The sequence below is a fragment of the Dendrobates tinctorius genome, unplaced genomic scaffold, assembly GCF_039654945.1.
Source record: "Dendrobates tinctorius isolate UK_male_01 unplaced genomic scaffold, ASM3965494v1 ptg000231l, whole genome shotgun sequence".
NCBI lineage: Eukaryota > Metazoa > Chordata > Amphibia > Anura > Dendrobatidae > Dendrobates > Dendrobates tinctorius.
The window spans coordinates 4,827,786-4,845,000 of NW_027361898.1; the positions used below are offsets into that span (position 1 = coordinate 4,827,786).

At 47.6% G+C, this 17,215-nt stretch overlaps 1 protein-coding gene across 1 annotated transcript in view; it reads left to right on the forward strand.

Moving 5' to 3' along the window:
* The first annotated feature begins 5,894 nt into the window (after positions 1–5,894).
* Positions 5,895–17,215, forward strand: part of LOC141059843 (bile salt-activated lipase-like) — a 28,093-nt gene continuing 16,772 nt past the window's right edge. The window contains exons 1-9 of the mRNA XM_073556002.1: positions 5,895–8,657; positions 8,752–8,905; positions 9,224–9,346; positions 9,731–9,928; positions 10,211–10,341; positions 10,706–10,813; positions 10,916–11,033; positions 16,508–16,694; positions 16,798–17,001. Coding sequence (XP_073412103.1) covers positions 8,595–8,657; positions 8,752–8,905; positions 9,224–9,346; positions 9,731–9,928; positions 10,211–10,341; positions 10,706–10,813; positions 10,916–11,033; positions 16,508–16,694; positions 16,798–17,001 — 1,286 coding nt within the window. The 5' untranslated portion in view covers positions 5,895–8,594. The remainder of the gene's footprint in view (positions 8,658–8,751; positions 8,906–9,223; positions 9,347–9,730; positions 9,929–10,210; positions 10,342–10,705; positions 10,814–10,915; positions 11,034–16,507; positions 16,695–16,797; positions 17,002–17,215) is intronic.

Genomic DNA, 17,215 nt, shown 5'->3' on the forward strand with positions numbered 1-17,215 from the left:
AAGGTTAAATATGAAAATATATATAAAAGATTGAATTTCTCTCGCTCTCTCTCTTTCTCTCTAGATAATTCTCTCTATCTGTGTATGTATGTTTGTGTGTATACATATGTATATATGGTGGACACCTTCCAACCCACTCTATAGATGTCCACCTAAAACCAGCCCATGACTGCAGCTTTAATTTAACCCTCACAACACGTAGTGTGCTGGAGGAAAACATTCTGGTTTCACATCACTGACGCCATTATGCGCAGTGACGCATATCTCCCCTCACACACCGTGCCAGTGACCTTGTCACATATTCCACCCCAACCCTCTGCCCAAAGCCGGGAGTTTTGGCACCTTCAGGCACCAAACAGGGGTTTCGGGAGAGAGCATCCACATTACGATGTAACGTCGCTGGCCTAGGCTCTATGTGGAAACTGAAATCTTGAAGAGCTAAGAACCACCTAGTCACCCTGACGTTCTTACACATCACTCTTAACCATCTTAGAGGGGCATGGTCTGACATTAGCTTAACCCCTTCCTTACCGATGAAGTAATAGTACGTCATCGGTAAGGTCCCCCACTTTGTGGTGGGCTCCGGCGGTGAGCCCACCTCAAAGCCGCAACATGTCAGCTGTTATGAACAGCTGACATGTGCCTGCAATAGGCGCGAGCGGAATCGCCGTCCGCCCGCGCCTATTAACTAGTTAAATCCCGCTGTCAAAGCTGACAGCGGGCATTTAAATAGCATTTCCGGCCGCCGGGCCGGAAATGACCTCATCGTCGACCCCCGTCATGTGATCGGGGGTCAGCGTCATGTTGCCTGGACAACCAGAGGTCTCTATGGGACCTCTATGGTTGTTCTAGGCATATGGCTTTCAAAGCCACCCGGTGGTCGTCGCTGAAACCACAGCAGCAAATCTGCTACATATGGGCGATCTGCTCATCGCCCATATGTAGCAGAGCCGATCGGGTTGCGCATGAGGCTATTGAAGCATGCCAAAAGTAAAAAAAAAAAAAAAAAAAAAAAATGTTTGAAAATAAAAAAACCTAAAGTTCAAATCACCCCCCTTTCACCCCAATCAAAATAAAACAGTAAAAAAAAAATCCCACATACACATATTAGGTATCGCCGCTTTCAGAATCATCCGATCTATCAATAAAAGAAAAGCATTAACCCGATTGCTAAACGGCGTAGCGAGAAAAAAATTCAAAACGCCAGAATTACGTTTTTTTTGTCGCCACGACATTGCATTAAAATGCAATAACGGGCGATCAAAAGAACGTATCTGCACAAAAGTGGTATCATTAAAAACGTCAGCCCGGTACGGAAAAAATAAGCTGTCACCCGACCGCAGATCATGAAAAATGGAGACGATACGGGTCTTGGAAAATTGCGCAATTTTTTTTTTTTTTTTTTTTTTTTTTTAAGCAAACTTTGGAATCTTTTTTCACCACTTAGATAAAAGAGGACATAGAAATGTTTGGTGTCTATGAACTGGTAATGACCTGGAGAATCATAATGGCAGGTAAGATTTAGCATCTAGTGAACCTAGCAAAAAAGCCAAGCAAAAAACAAGCGTGGGATTGCACTTTTTTTTGCAATTTCACCGCACTTGGAATTTTTTTCCCTTTTTCGAGTAAACGACATAGTAAAACCAATGGTGTCTTTTAAAAGTACAGCTCGTCACGCAAAAAATAAGCCCTTATATGGCCATATAGACAGAAAAATAAAAAAGTTATGGCTCTGGAAAGAAGAGGAGCGAAAAACGGAAAATCGAAAACAGCTCCGGTAGTGAAGGGGTTAAACCTACGACCTAGCAGGTAATATTTCAGTGTGTTTATAGCTAAGCACTCAATAATTGTGTAGTTTTTCTTGCAGAAAGAGAGTTTCCAACTTAGATACAGGGATGCTCTTCTCCATTTATTTCCTAAGACAGCACAGCTCCCAACCAACTTCTGAAGCATTCATCTTGACCATGAATTCCTTGCTGAAGTCCGGTGCGACAAGAACCGGATTCTTGCACAGAGCCCGCTTTAGCTCCTGAAATGCCACCTCTATGTCAGTGAGATAAAAAGGTGGATTAACGCCGCGCTGCTTGAAAGGTAGAAGTCCAAATGGATATTCAAAGGAAAAAGTGGCTTTATTCAACACGTTTCGGAGTACTATGACTCCTTCATCAGGAAACCACAAAAGAATATCCATTTGGACTTCTATCTTTCAAGCAGTGTGGAGTTCATCCACCTTTTTATCCCATATTTTTTTTTAACTCTGGCTGGTCATGAGGAGGCCGGTGGATCTGCAGCAGCTAATATTTCTATGAGCCTGTGTTTGGGCTCTATCTGGTGAGTAAAATCTGATTAGAGGTATCTCTTAATACCCAGATAAGACCCTATAGCGCTTTTACTTTCCTTCCAGCTTTTTATTGATACCTCTGTGTCAGTAGTCCATTTCACCCTCATCAACTTGGTACCTTGAAGAGATCCATCAATGGTTCTGCAATCGTGGCGAGACTTGAGATAAACTGCCGGTAATACTCCACAATTCCAACAAGAAACACCCTCACTTGCTTCTTGGAAAGTGGTTGCGGCCACTTCTGAATTGCCTCAAATGTGGCTTGATTTCGCGCCTCCCGATGATGTAGCCTAAGTACTTGGCCTCTTCCGTCCCGATGGCACACTTTTTTGGATTTACTGTGAACTCCGCTTTCCTTAACGCATCCGGGATCGTCTGTACCTTTTGGAAGATGACTACTTCAGTCAGGGCTGTAGACCACAATGTAATCCAGATTGGTTGAGGCATATTTCTTATGTGGAGCCAAGATCTGATCCAATGAAAGGTAGCTGGGGCCTCCTACAGACTGAAGGGCATTCTGGTGTAATGGAAATACCCATCGGGCGTCGAGTAGGCCGTCTTCTCCTTGGCACTCTGGGACATGGGGAGCTGCCAGTAGACCTTCATCAGGTCGAGGGTTGTGATGTACCTCACAGGCCCAAGTCGCTTAATGAGTTTGTCCACGCGGGTCATCGGATACGCATCAACACTGGACACCTCGTTCAGCCTGCGGTAGTCATTACAAAATCGCCACTTGCCATCGGGCTTCGGCAAAAAGACGATGGGACTCGACCATCCACTTTTTGACTCCTGTTTCACACCAAGGCTCAGCTTTCTCTTCACCTCCTTTGATATTATCTCCCGGCGAGCTTCGGGGATTCGGTATGGTGCTTGAGGTTCACCCTTATATGTGGCTCTGTTAACACATCATGTTCCACCACCTGTGTACGCCCTGGCATCTCTGAGAATAGGTCACAGTTCTGCTGCAGCAGTTCTCCACACTGTTGCTTCTGGGCTGGCATTAGTCTCTGCGATTGTGACCTCCTCCACTTTGGTTTCGGGACGGGCCCCCCAGGCAAGGAGCTTCCAGCGATTCCAGATCCCACCATGGTTTGAGCAAGTTCACATGGTACACCTGGTGCGGCTCCTTGCGACCGGGCTGCTGTACCTTGTAATTCACGTCACCCAGTTTTTCCACCACCTCGTATATGGGCGTTGCCAATTGGCCAGGAACTTGCTCTCCACCATGAGGATAAGCACTAGCATGCGGTCCCCGGGATGGAATTGCCTCAGCCTTGCTGATGGGTTATATACCCTTGCCTGTGCCTGGAGAAGATGTTCCTTCATGATAGGCATCATGTGCGCCATCCTCTCCTGCAATTGGGTGACATGCTGAATGACGCTCCGGTGTGGTGTGACCTCGGCTTCCCAGGACTCCGTGGCAATGTCCAGGAGCCCTCGCGGATGTGGACTGTACAGGAGCTCGAACAGCGAGAAGCCAGTGGAGGCTTGTGAGACTTCTCTAATGGAAAAGAGCAGAAATGGAAGCAGATAGTTCCAGTCTTGACCGTCCTTCTCAGTGACTTTCTTGAGCCCCTGAATGACAGGATGAGTTAAGTTTTTTTACTACTCCAACCTCATGGAACTTAGTACCACATTCTGTTCCGATGGTCATTCTGGGTACAAGGGTAGTCCTTGGCGTCTCTGTGTATGCAGCAGACGCCCACAAACTTATTAGGGATCAACTGTTGGGGCACTGATTAGGGTCACTAGACTTCCAGAGTCCAAAAGTCCAAGTACCATTACCCCATTGTTGGACACAGTATACAATTGCGGCCCCTCACCGGGTTGACAGTCCACACTGCAAGCCGGATAGGTATAATAGGAGCAACGCCTGGATTGGGACGCCCCAAAGTTGTGGGTCTAGCCATTTTCTGTGGTGAGCAAACCCCCTTTTGGTGATCCCAGTACGGGGAAGTAGTGATGTCTGGTTTCCCGAGGGATTTCTCAACAATCTGGTATCTCTCCACCAGGCCAACCAGGTCGTCTGCATTCCGAGGGTCGTCCTGGGCAAACCAGATCTGTATTTGCCTGGGAAGGGAGTGGATGAACCTGTCCATCACCACATGTTCAACCATCTGGGCAGGAGTGGAAGTCTCTGGCTGTAACCACGTTTGGACCAGGTTCAATAAGTCAAACATTTGCGAGCGAGGGGGTTTGTCGCCAGCATACGCCCATTGGTGGACTCGCTGAGCTCTAATGGACATAGTTACTCCCAGGCGTGCCAAGATTTCTCCTGCTCAGCCACCCTCTCGAAAACAGTCAGGCTTCCACATCATCCCCCAGCGTCATTATTTGCATGGCTCGTCTTACCGTTTTCAGGACGTAAGAGTCTTCACCTGGAGATGGGGAGGAGTCCACTGGCCTCCCACGAACTGCCTCTGCGAGGAGCTCCACTTGTGGCGTTGGCGCCTCCTGCTACTGTCGCTTTTGTTGTTGAAACTGCTGTACCAACAGTTTATTAATTTCCTTTTGCACCATTTGCTGCTGTTGACTGGCAAGCTGGTGTTGCTGTTGGGCCTGGACCAAATGCTTCACAAGGTCCTCCATGCTGTCAGACGTCTCGTGCTGGATGGCGGAGCGGATTTTACTCAGGATATGCAGTTGTCCACAGCCTATATGCGTGTTCCTGGAATGCTGCCCGCATTCAAAACGCTTCTTGTGGTAAAATACCTGCTGGTTTATTGGGGGACAGTATAAACCACAGCAGCGTTTAGCAAAGTAAACATGGCCTTTCTGGCATAACGGGAAAACAAAACGATAACCTATAGCAAAGTCTGTATGTCTGAGGGATTTGTCCTCTCAGACCACCGTGTGTCTTCAGCTCCTCCTGGAGCCCACGTTTTGGAGTCGTTCCTCTCCAAAAACAACACACAGACTGCCCCCCCAAGGCCAACCATTTAAACCCAGATCATGTGACTGATCACATGTCTGTGATGTCACGTAGGTCCTGTTAGCACATGGCTGTGCTGACTCTGCAGGTGGAGATATGGTGGACACCTTCCCATACACTATAGATGTCCACCTAAAACAGCCCGTGACTGAAACTTTAATTTAACCATCACAGCACCATATAGTGTGAACAGATGCAAGCTACAATGACTGCACTATCGTCATTGCTCATTTAAATGTAGACTTATAGCCCTGGATAAGCATGTTTAATAAATATTGGGTACACATGAAAAGAGGCCACCTTGACATGGTTGATGGGCACCCATGAATAGGCCAATTTATACGCTAAAACCCTTCATTTTTGTACGTACATTCTATATAGCAGTAATGCAGTTCAGATCTCATGTATTCAGTGTTCAGTGTTCTCTTTTTTGTATATGCATGCATACATACACACGCACGCACGCACGCACACATAGATTATATATATATTCATACACAGTATATACTGTATAGATTTATATTATGTCTAAGTCTTATCACCAAAATCGTACTGACCTGGCGAATCATATTTCTAGGTCCTTTTTACGATATTACGAATGCCATTAAACACATATTTTACCTGTTTTTCTTGTATATTGTATGGTAAAATGAAGGGTGTCATTCAAAACTCGTGTCTCAATCAACAAGCAGTCATATGGCGATGGAAAAATAAAAAAGGTATGGCTCCTGGAAGAAAAGGAGGTCAAATTAAAACTTCTTAACATCTCACCTTGTTAGGTCCAGGACTGGACATTGGTCTCATCAATAATCACACATTCATCAGGGATCGGCCCCAGGTACAACACACCTGCAATATCGCCTTCTCATAGTGTGAGCCGTGCAGTCCTTCCTGAGGGCAGCAGAGGGCAGTGATTTACAGTTTTCCTATCGATCATGATGCCCAGGGCTGTGTCTATAAATAGTTCCCTATTTTTGCTCCATTCAGCCTCTATTGTACTCCATGTCACTTGTCTGTTCACACTGGAAACGTCCCGGGGGGGGCATCCGCTAATTATAAACACATTTGCAGCTCATAAATTGTTTCCTTATATCCAGAAAAAGAAATGTGAACCCAAAATAGAAGAGAAATCATCAATCATTTATCACAAACGCTATGAGCACGAGATCGGGAGCAGGAGCGGCTGATGGGAGAGACACAGACCTGTCCTGATCTGTCACATCAGACTGTATCATACAGGACGGGACTAGATACGTGGCTCAGCAGTCAGTATCACACAGGACAGGACTAGATACACGGCTCAGCAGACAGTATCACACAGGATAGGATTAGATACACGGCTCAGCAGTCAGTATCACACAGGATAGGATCAGATACACGGCTCACAGTCAGTATCACACAGGACAGGACTAGATACACGGCTCAGCAGACAGTATCACACAGGATAGGATCAGATGCACGGCTCACAGTCAGTATCACACAGGACAGGACTAGATACACGGCTCAGCAGACAGTATCACACAGGATAGGATTAGATACACGGCTCAGCAGTCAGTATCACAGGATAGGATCAGATACACGGTTCAGCAGTCAGTATCACACAGGACAGGACTAGATACACGGCTCAGCAGACAGTATCACACAGGATAGGATTAGATACACGGCTCAGCAGTCAGTATCACACAGGATAGGATTAGATACACAGCTCAGCACTCAGTATCACACAGGATAGGATTAGATACACGGCTCAGCAATCAGTATTGCACAGGATTAGATGCGTGGTTCAGCAGACAGTATCACACAGGATAGGATTAGATACACAGCTCAGCAGACAGTATCACACAGGATAGGATTAGATACACGGCTCAGCAGTCAGTATCACACAGGATAGGATTAGATACACAGCTCAGCACTCAGTATCACACAGGATAGGATTAGATACACGGCTCAGCAATCAGTATTGCACAGGATTAGATGCGTGGTTCAGCAGACAGTATCACACAGGATAGGATTAGATACACGGCTCAGCAGTCAGTATCACACAGGACAGGACTAGATACACGGCTCAGCAGACAGTATCACACAGGATTAGATACTTGGCTCAGCAGTCAGTTTTGCACAGGATTAGATACGTGGTTCAGCAGACAGTATCACAGGGATTAGATACATGGCTCAGCAGTCACCATCGCATAGGATTGGATACGTGGCATGGCTCAGTAGTCAGTATCACACAGGATTAGATACGTGGCTCAGCAGTCAGTATCACACAGGAATAGATACATGGTTCAGCAGTCAGTACCGCACAGAATTAGATTTGTGGCTCAGCAGTTAGTATCGCGCGTGATTAGATACGAGGCTCAGCAGTGATTATCACGCAGTATTAGATACGTGGCTCAGCAGTCAGTATCACACAGGATTAGATACGGGGCTCAGCAGTCAGTATCGCACAGGATTAGATACGTGGCTCAACGTTCAGTATCGCACAGGATTAGATACTTTTCTCAGCAGTTAGTATCACACAGGATTAGATACGGGGCTCAGTAGACAGTATCGCACAGGATTAGATATGGGGCTCAGCAGTCAGTATCGCACAGGATTAGATACGGGGCTCAGCAGTCAGTATCGCAAAGGATTAGATACTTGGCTCAGCGTTCAGTATCGCACAGGATTAGATACATGGCTCAGCAGTCAGTATCACACAGGATTAGATATGTGGCTCAGCAGTCAGTATCGCACAGGATTAGATACGTAGCTCAGCAGTCAGTATTGCACAGGATTATATACTTTGCTCAGCAGTTATCGCACAGGATTAGATACGGGGTTCAGCAGTCAGTATTGCACAGGATTAGATACGTGGCTCAGCGTTCAGTATCGCACAGGATTAGATATTTTGCTCAGCAGTTAGCATTGCACAGGATTAGATACGTGGCTCAGCAGTCAGTATCGCACAGAATTAGATACAGAGCTCAGCAGTCAGTATCACACAGGATTACATATGTAGCTCAACAGTCAGTATCGCTATGTTCTGTGTATGATCTCCGCAGGGTTGATGACGTTTCTTGATATCTCTGTAATAACCTTAATGATTATCTTTGGAAAACTTAATGTGTGAGAACCTGCAGGGCCGCGTCCGCCATCAGAGGAGTGAGCACGGTGCCCATCCTGATACCCAGCCACAGCTGCCCGATGTCCCACACTTGTTGGTATTGTTTCTCCTTGGCACTGTACCGCTGTCGGTGCATGTGATGGTGATGGACTTATATAAGCCAGCTCGGGGCGCACTGAGGACGGCTGGAGGGGAGAACTCGTCCCGGTAACAGGATGGCACGCTTGCTGCACTTCTTGGCTTGTTCCAGCCTTCTGGTGGCTGCCCGCGCAGCGACGGTAAGTCCAAGCCTTCACTGCCTCCGTTTTCTGCCATTACAGGAGGCAGAGACACTATTGCTCCACGTTCTGGTATGCTCTGTTTCTTTCTCAGCTCGGCGTGGTGCACACAGAGGGGGGATTTGTTGAAGGAATCAGTAAGAAGATCGGCGTGGTCTCCCCAGATTATATCGATATCTTTAAGGGGATCCCATTTGGCGCTCCGACTAAGATTCTGGAGAAACCCGAAAAGCATTCGGGCTGGTCAGGTAAGAATGATGTGTGCGTATTTACCTGTCGGCATCATGTCTCATACTCCACATACCTCCAGATTTGCAGTCACAATTCTGCCAACAGCCAGGCTTCTAACCTAAACTCCCACAATGCACCGCACTCAGGTGCTCTAGGGTCTGCAAAATGCTTCTGAGGCATCCGTGTGGTCTGCAGATGTGAGGTCCTGCAATGTACTGAAACCAGCAGAGCAGTGAATGCAGCTATGGGTGTGACTGGAGGACGGAGGTGTGCGGCTTCATAACTAAACCATTTCGGGGTCAGTGGCGCTAATTGCATTTTGCTTCTTGTCCTAGGAACCCTGAAAACCACGGAGTACAAGCCCCGCTGCGTGCAAGCGACCCTGCTCCAGAATGACGTCATTGGGAACATGGACTGTCTGTACCTGAATATCTGGGTCCCCCAGACCCGCTCCTCAGGTTAGCACCACTGTATACACTGGTCATCCTTAAAGGTGCAGCTCCTGTCTTAAAGGGGATGTCCATTCTAGAAAGCACATTCTGCGCAGAGTCTGATGTACAGGCTGCAGCTCATATTAGCAGAGCAGGTATTTTGCAGTCACTCAGAACACCATTGAGGGTTAGTAAATCATGGTGTTTTTCTACCACAAACATCGCCACCCCTCTTTTATAGGTGATGTCTGGTATTGCAGTTTGACTATTGGATCGAATGGTGCTGTAATATCACACACAGCCTGCTGACAGGGGAAGAAAGCAGCCATGTTTTTCTAATCTTGTACATTCCCTTTAAGCTCTGGAGAAGCCATTGTTTCCTCCCCTATTATGGATTCCTGTTACATTTAGTTTCTACACAATTGCCCGTCATGGTCTGGATTTACGGTGGAGGTTTTCTACTTGGCGGTGGACAAGGAGCCAGTTTCCTGGACAATTACCTGTATGACGGAGAGGAGCTGGCCCTGCGCGGCAAAGTCATTGTGGTGACCTTCAATTACCGCGTGGGACCCCTTGGATTCCTCAGCACCGGAGACGCCAGCGCCCCCGGTAAGACACATTCATTACTAGGTCATCATTGGCGGACTGGTCCCCGCAGTGGATTTACTTCTGGGGAGTTTCCTTTTCTTGGGCAAGATTAAGGGGGTCTTCACTGCTCACTGTATTGTCCGAAGGAGACCCCTCGGGTTATTATTTCCCTGTGAAGTGATGGAGGCGACGGGCGGTCTCCAGTTACTGATGGGATTCACGTTTCACTTTTCTTCATTCTCTTCGTATTTTGTCTTATGATAAAAGTTCAGCTTTTTTTCATAGTTTTGGCGTCTTATTTAGGTAACTACGGTCTGTGGGATCAGCACATGGCCATCGCCTGGGTGAAGAGGAACATCGCTGCCTTTGGTGGCGATCCCAGTAATATTACCATCTTTGGGGAGTCAGCAGGGGGCGCCAGCGTCTCTCTGCAGGTAGTGAACAATTTTAATATTAAGTGAAGTATTTCCCGGCATACAATAACATACCTGTATGCGGAAATGGTGGATTTGTTTGTCGCCTGATCAGCGTTATTTACCTCAGTGCAGTGCTCCCTCCACAGACATAAATCCTTACTTGCAGATTGCGGCCACTAGGGGGAGATCTATGCACACATGACTATAGATTAATGAATACAGATCGCCCTCTAGTGGTGGCACCAGATAGTCATTGTTTCATCACTGTGCTAAACAATGGAGAAGTGGAATATTAGGAAAAGCTGCAAATGCGGGATTAATCGTGCACAAGTTGATGCTGAAGCTGCGTGTTTAACCTCTGCTTTTCTTTTCTGCGGTCCAGACTCTGACTCCTTACAATGTGGGACTGATCAGGAGGGCTATTAGCCAGAGTGGGGTAGGACTGTGCCCGTGGGCGATCCAGCGAGAACCTCTCATGTGGGCCAAACAGGTGACTGCATGCACTGTCGCTCATCTGCACGTTCTCCTTCTGGATGGATGATGCCAATGCTTCGATAGGAAGATTTACTGAAAATCATTCTCTCCATTGCAGCTGGCAGCAAATGTGGGATGCCCCGTTGATGACAATGCCTCCATGGTGAACTGCCTGAAACAGACTGACCCGAAGGCCATCACCCTGGCGTATCAGCTGCAACTGACCAAGCTCGAGTGTGAGACATAAGAGACTGATATATATAAAAGCACCACTCTGACCGTACACAGCGTGAGGCCATGGGGTGGGTTCATATCTCGTCCTCCCAGCCGACAGCAAAAAGGAAACAGAATATTGACACTGACACTCAGGGTATAGGATAATGACGCTGACACTCGGGGTACAGGATAATGACACTGACACTCGGGGTACAGGATAATGATTACTGGCACTCGGGGTATAGGATAATGACGCTGACACTCGGGGTACAGGATAATGACACTGACACTCGGGGTACAGGATAATGATTACTGGCACTCGGGGTACAGGATAATGATTACTGGCACTCGGGGTACAGGATAATGATTACTGGCACTCGGGGTACAGGATAATGACGCTGGCACTCGGGGTACAGGATAATGATTACTGGCACTCGGGGTACAGGATAATGATTACTGGCACTCGGGGTACAGGATAATGACGCTGACACTCGGGGTACAGGATAATGACACTGACACTCGGGGTACAGGATAATGATTACTGGCACTCGGGGTACAGGATAATGATTACTGGCACTCGGGGTACAGGATAATGATTACTGGCACTCGGGGTACAGGATAATGTTTACTGGCACTCGGGGTACAGGATAATGATTACTGGCACTCGGGGTACAGGATAATGATTACTGGCACTCGGGGTACAGGATAATGATTACTGGCACTCCGGGGTACAGGATAATGACGCTGGCACTCGGGGTACAGGATAATGATTACTGGCACTCGGGGTACAGGATAATGATTACTGGCACTCGGGGTACAGGATAATGATTACTGGCACTCGGGGTACAGGATAATGATTACTGGCACTCCGGGGTACAGGATAATGACTACTGGCACTCGGGGTACAGGATAATGATTACTGGCACTCGGGGTACAGGATAATGATTACTGGCACTCGGGGTACAGGATAATGACGCTGGCACTCGGGGTACAGGATAATGATACTGGCACTCGGGGTACAGGATAATGATTACTGGCACTCGGGGTACAAGATAATGATTACTGGCACTCGGGGTACAGGATAATGATTACTGGCACTCGGGGTACAGGATAATGATTACTGGCACTCGGGGTACAGGATAATGATTACTGGCACTCGGGGTACAGGATAATGACGCTGGCACTCGGGGTACAGGATAATGACGCTGGCACTCGGGGTACAGGATAATGATACTGGCACTCGGGGTCCAGGATAATGATTACTGGCACTCGGGGTACAGGATAATGATTACTGGCACTCGGGGTACAGGATAATGATTACTGGCACTCGGGGTACAGGATAATGACACTGGCACTCGGGGTACAGGATAATGATACTGGCACTCGGGGTCCAGGATAATGATTACTGGCACTCGGGGTCCAGGATAATGATTACTGGCACTCGGGGTACAGGATAATGATTACTGGCACTCGGGGTACAGGATAATGATTACTGGCACTCCGGGGTACAGGATAATGACTACTGGCACTCGGGGTACAGGATAATGATTACTGGCACTCGGGGTACAGGATAATGATTACTGGCACTCGGGGTACAGGATAATGACGCTGGCACTCGGGGTACAGGATAATGATACTGGCACTCGGGGTACAGGATAATGATTACTGGCACTCGGGGTACAAGATAATGATTACTGGCACTCGGGGTACAGGATAATGATTACTGGCACTCGGGGTACAGGATAATGATTACTGGCACTCGGGGTACAGGATAATGATTACTGGCACTCGGGGTACAGGATAATGACGCTGGCACTCGGGGTACAGGATAATGACGCTGGCACTCGGGGTACAGGATAATGATACTGGCACTCGGGGTCCAGGATAATGATTACTGGCACTCGGGGTACAGGATAATGATTACTGGCACTCGGGGTACAGGATAATGATTACTGGCACTCGGGGTACAGGATAATGACACTGGCACTCGGGGTACAGGATAATGATACTGGCACTCGGGGTCCAGGATAATGATTACTGGCACTCGGGGTCCAGGATAATGATTACTGGCACTCGGGGTACAGGATAATGATTACTGGCACTCGGGGTACAGGATAATGATTACTGGCACTGGGGGTACAGGATAATGATTACTGGCACGGGGGGTACAGGATAATGATTACTGGCACTCGGGGTACAGGGTAATGATTACTGGCACTCGGGGTACAGGATAATGATTACTGGCACTCGGGGTACAGGATAATGATTACTGGCACTCTGGGTACAGGATAATGATTACTGGCACTCGGGGTACAGGATAATGATTACTGGCACTCGGGGTACAGGATAATGATACTGGCACTCGGGGTACAAGATAATGATTACTGGCACTCGGGGTACAGGATAATGATTACTGGCACTCGGGGTACAGGATAATGATTACTGGCACTCGGGGTACAGGATAATGATTACTGGCACTCGGGGTACAGGATAATGATTACTGGCACTCGGGGTACAGGATAATGACGCTGGCACTAGGGGTACAGGATAATGACGCTGGCACTCGGGGTACAGGATAATGATACTGGCACTCGGGGTCCAGGATAATGATTACTGGCACTCGGGGTACAGGATAATGATTACTGGCACTCGGGGTACAGGATAATGATTACTGGCACTCGGGGTACAGGATAATGACACTGGCACTCGGGGTACAGGATAATGATACTGGCACTCGGGGTCCAGGATAATGATTACTGGCACTCGGGGTCCAGGATAATGATTACTGGCACTCGGGGTCCAGGATAATGATTACTGGCACTCGGGGTACAGGATAATGATTACTGGCACTGGGGGTACAGGATAATGATTACTGGCACGGGGGGTACAGGATAATGATTACTGGCACTCGGGGTACAGGGTAATGATTACTGGCACTTGGGGTACAGGATAATGATTACTGGCACTCGGGGTACAGGATAATGATTACTGGCACTCTGGGTACAGGATAATGATTACTGGCACTCGGGGTACAGGATAATGATTACTGGCACTCGGGGTACAGGATAATGATTACTGGCACTCGGGGTACAGGATAATGATTACTGGCACTCGGGGTACAGGATAATGATTACTGGCACTCGGGGTACAGGATAATGATTACTGGCACTCGGGGTAAAGGATAATGACACTATTGCAAAAAAAAGGGCGGGAGACAAAAAGCGCAATAGGGTCTTATCCACGTTACAAAGGACAGTGTATCCTGAAATATGCTCACCTGGTTAGGATGAGATAAGAGCGTGTAGGTAGCGGCTGCTGCAGATCCAGAGGTCTTCAGTGACCAGAAGAAATGATAAATCCAAAGGGAGTTCATAGCTATATTCCGCGTTGCCACTTTAGACAAATTCCAGAAGAATGCTGTATGATTGCAGTGGTTTTATTCTACGCGTTTCAGGGGTCTCATGCCCCCTTCATCAGGAAATACCACTTCTATTTGTCTAAAGCGGCAGCGCGGAATATAGCTACGAACTCCCTTTGGATTTAGGATAATGACACTGGCACTCGGGGTGCAGGATAATGACGCTGACACTCGGTACAGGATAATGTCACTGACACTCGGGGTACAGGATAATGACACTGACAATCGGGGTACAGGATAATGTCATTGACACTCGGGGTACAGGATAATGATGCTGACAATCAAGGTGTGGTATAATGTTGCTGACGCTCAAGGTACAGGATAATGATGCTGACAGTCAAGGTGTGGGATAATGACGCCGACACTTGGGGTACAGGATAATGATACTGGCACTCGGGGTATAGGATAATGACGGTGACTCTCGGGGTACAGGATAATGACACTGGCACTCGAGGTGCAGGATAATGATGCTGACACTCGGGGTATAGAATAATGACGCTGACACTCGGGGTACAGGATAATGACACTGGCACTCGGGGTGCAGGATAATGACGCTGACACTCGGGGTATAGGATAATGACGCTGACACTCGGGGTATAGGATAATGACGCTGACACTCGGGGTATAGGATAATGACGCTGACACTCGGGGTACAGGATAATTACACTGGCACTCGGGATGCAGGATAATGATGCTGACACTAGGGGTATAGAATAATGACGCTGACACTCGGGGTATAGGATAATGACGCTGACACTCGGGGTACAGGATAATGACGACACTCGGGGTATAGGATAATGACGCTGACACTCGGGGTACAGGATAATGACACTGGCACTCGGGGTGCAGGATAATGACGCTGACACTCGGGGTATAGGATAATGACGCTGACACTCGGGGTATAGGATAATGACGCTGACACTCGGGGTATAGGATAATGACGCTGACACTCGGGGTACAGGATAATTACACTGGCACTCGGGATGCAGGATAATGATGCTGACACTAGGGGTATAGAATAATGACGCTGACACTCGGGGTATAGGATAATGACGCTGACACTCGGGGTACAGGATAATGACACTCGGGGTATAGGATAATGACGCTGACACTCGGGGTACAGGATAATGATGCTGACACTCGGGGTTCAGGATAATGATGCTGACAGTCGGAGTACAGGATAATGACGCTGGCACTCAGGGTACAGGATAATGCCGCTGATAATCGAGGTGTGGTATAATGTCGTTGACGCACAGGATAACTACGCTGACAGTCAAGGTGTGGGATAATGACGCCTACACTTGAGGTACAGGATAATGACACTGACAATGAAGGTGTGGAATAATGACGCTGACAATTGGGATGTGGGATAATGACACTGACACTTTGTGTGTGGAATGATGCTGACGCTCAGGGTACAGGGTAATGACACTTACAATTGGGGTATGGGATATTGACGCTGACACTCGGGATGTGGAATAATGACGCTGGCACTCAAGGTACAGGATTATTACACTGACAGGGTATGGAATAATGACAATTGGGGCACAGTATAATGACGCTAACACTCTGGGTACAGGATAATGACTCTGACATTCGGGGCACAGGATAATGACACTGACACTCACTGTTCAGGATAAAAGACAGTGATGGTCTTGGTACGGAATCGTGACACTGACACTCGGGGTACAGGATTATGACACTGACAGTTGGATTACAGGATAAGGGTACTGACACTCGGGATACTGGATCATGACACTGACAGTTGACAGTTGAGTACAGCATAATAACGTCAATACTCAGTGTACGGGATCGTGACACACTCGGAGTATTGGATTTTGACACTGACACTGGGGTTACAGGATAATGACACTAAAGCTCGGAGTATGAGATAAAGGCACTGACGCTCGGGGTACAGGATAATGACACTGACAGTTGGGTACAGCATAATTACATCAATACTCATTGTACAGGATAGTGATACTGACACTCGGGGTATTGGATTATGACACTGACACTGGGGTTACAGGATAATGACACTGTGGGGACTTGTAAAGACCCTCTTTTTCTGTGCAGATCCCCTGGTGCACTATTTGGCCTTCTCTCCCGTTATTGATGGAGACTTTATTCCTGATGAGCCGCGCAACCTGTTCGATAATGCTGCAGACGTGGACTATCTTGCTGGAGTCAATAACATGGACGGACATGTTTTTGCCGGCATTGATGTGCCGAACATTAACAGACCCGTACAGAGGGTGACCCCGTGAGTCTAACACTTACATCAGTGTATATATATATGTGCGTCGCCATGCTGCTTGTATATCTGTCTCTCAGCTGCGTGTTATCTAACAGACTCTGTCTGACAGGGAGGACGTGCACAATTTGGTGCAAGGACTGACCCTTCCTAAAGGCACTGCAGCCCTGGACATCGCCTACAACCTGTACACAGACAGCTGGGGAGAGAACCCCGATCACGAGCTCGTGAAGAAGACCGTGGTCGACATTGAGACCGACTACATCTTTCTGGTCCCCACACAAGAAGCTTTAGGACTTCACTACCAGCACGCCAAGTACATACCAGTCCATGTAAACTAGTAGCAAGTACCCAGGTTATACCAGCTGTACATATATCATAATATACAGGAGATGCCCAGGTTATACCAGCTGTACATATATAATTATATACAGGAGATGCCCAGGCTATACCAGCTATGCATATATAATTATATACAGGAGATGCCCAGGTTATACTGGCTGTACATATATAATTATATACAGGAAATG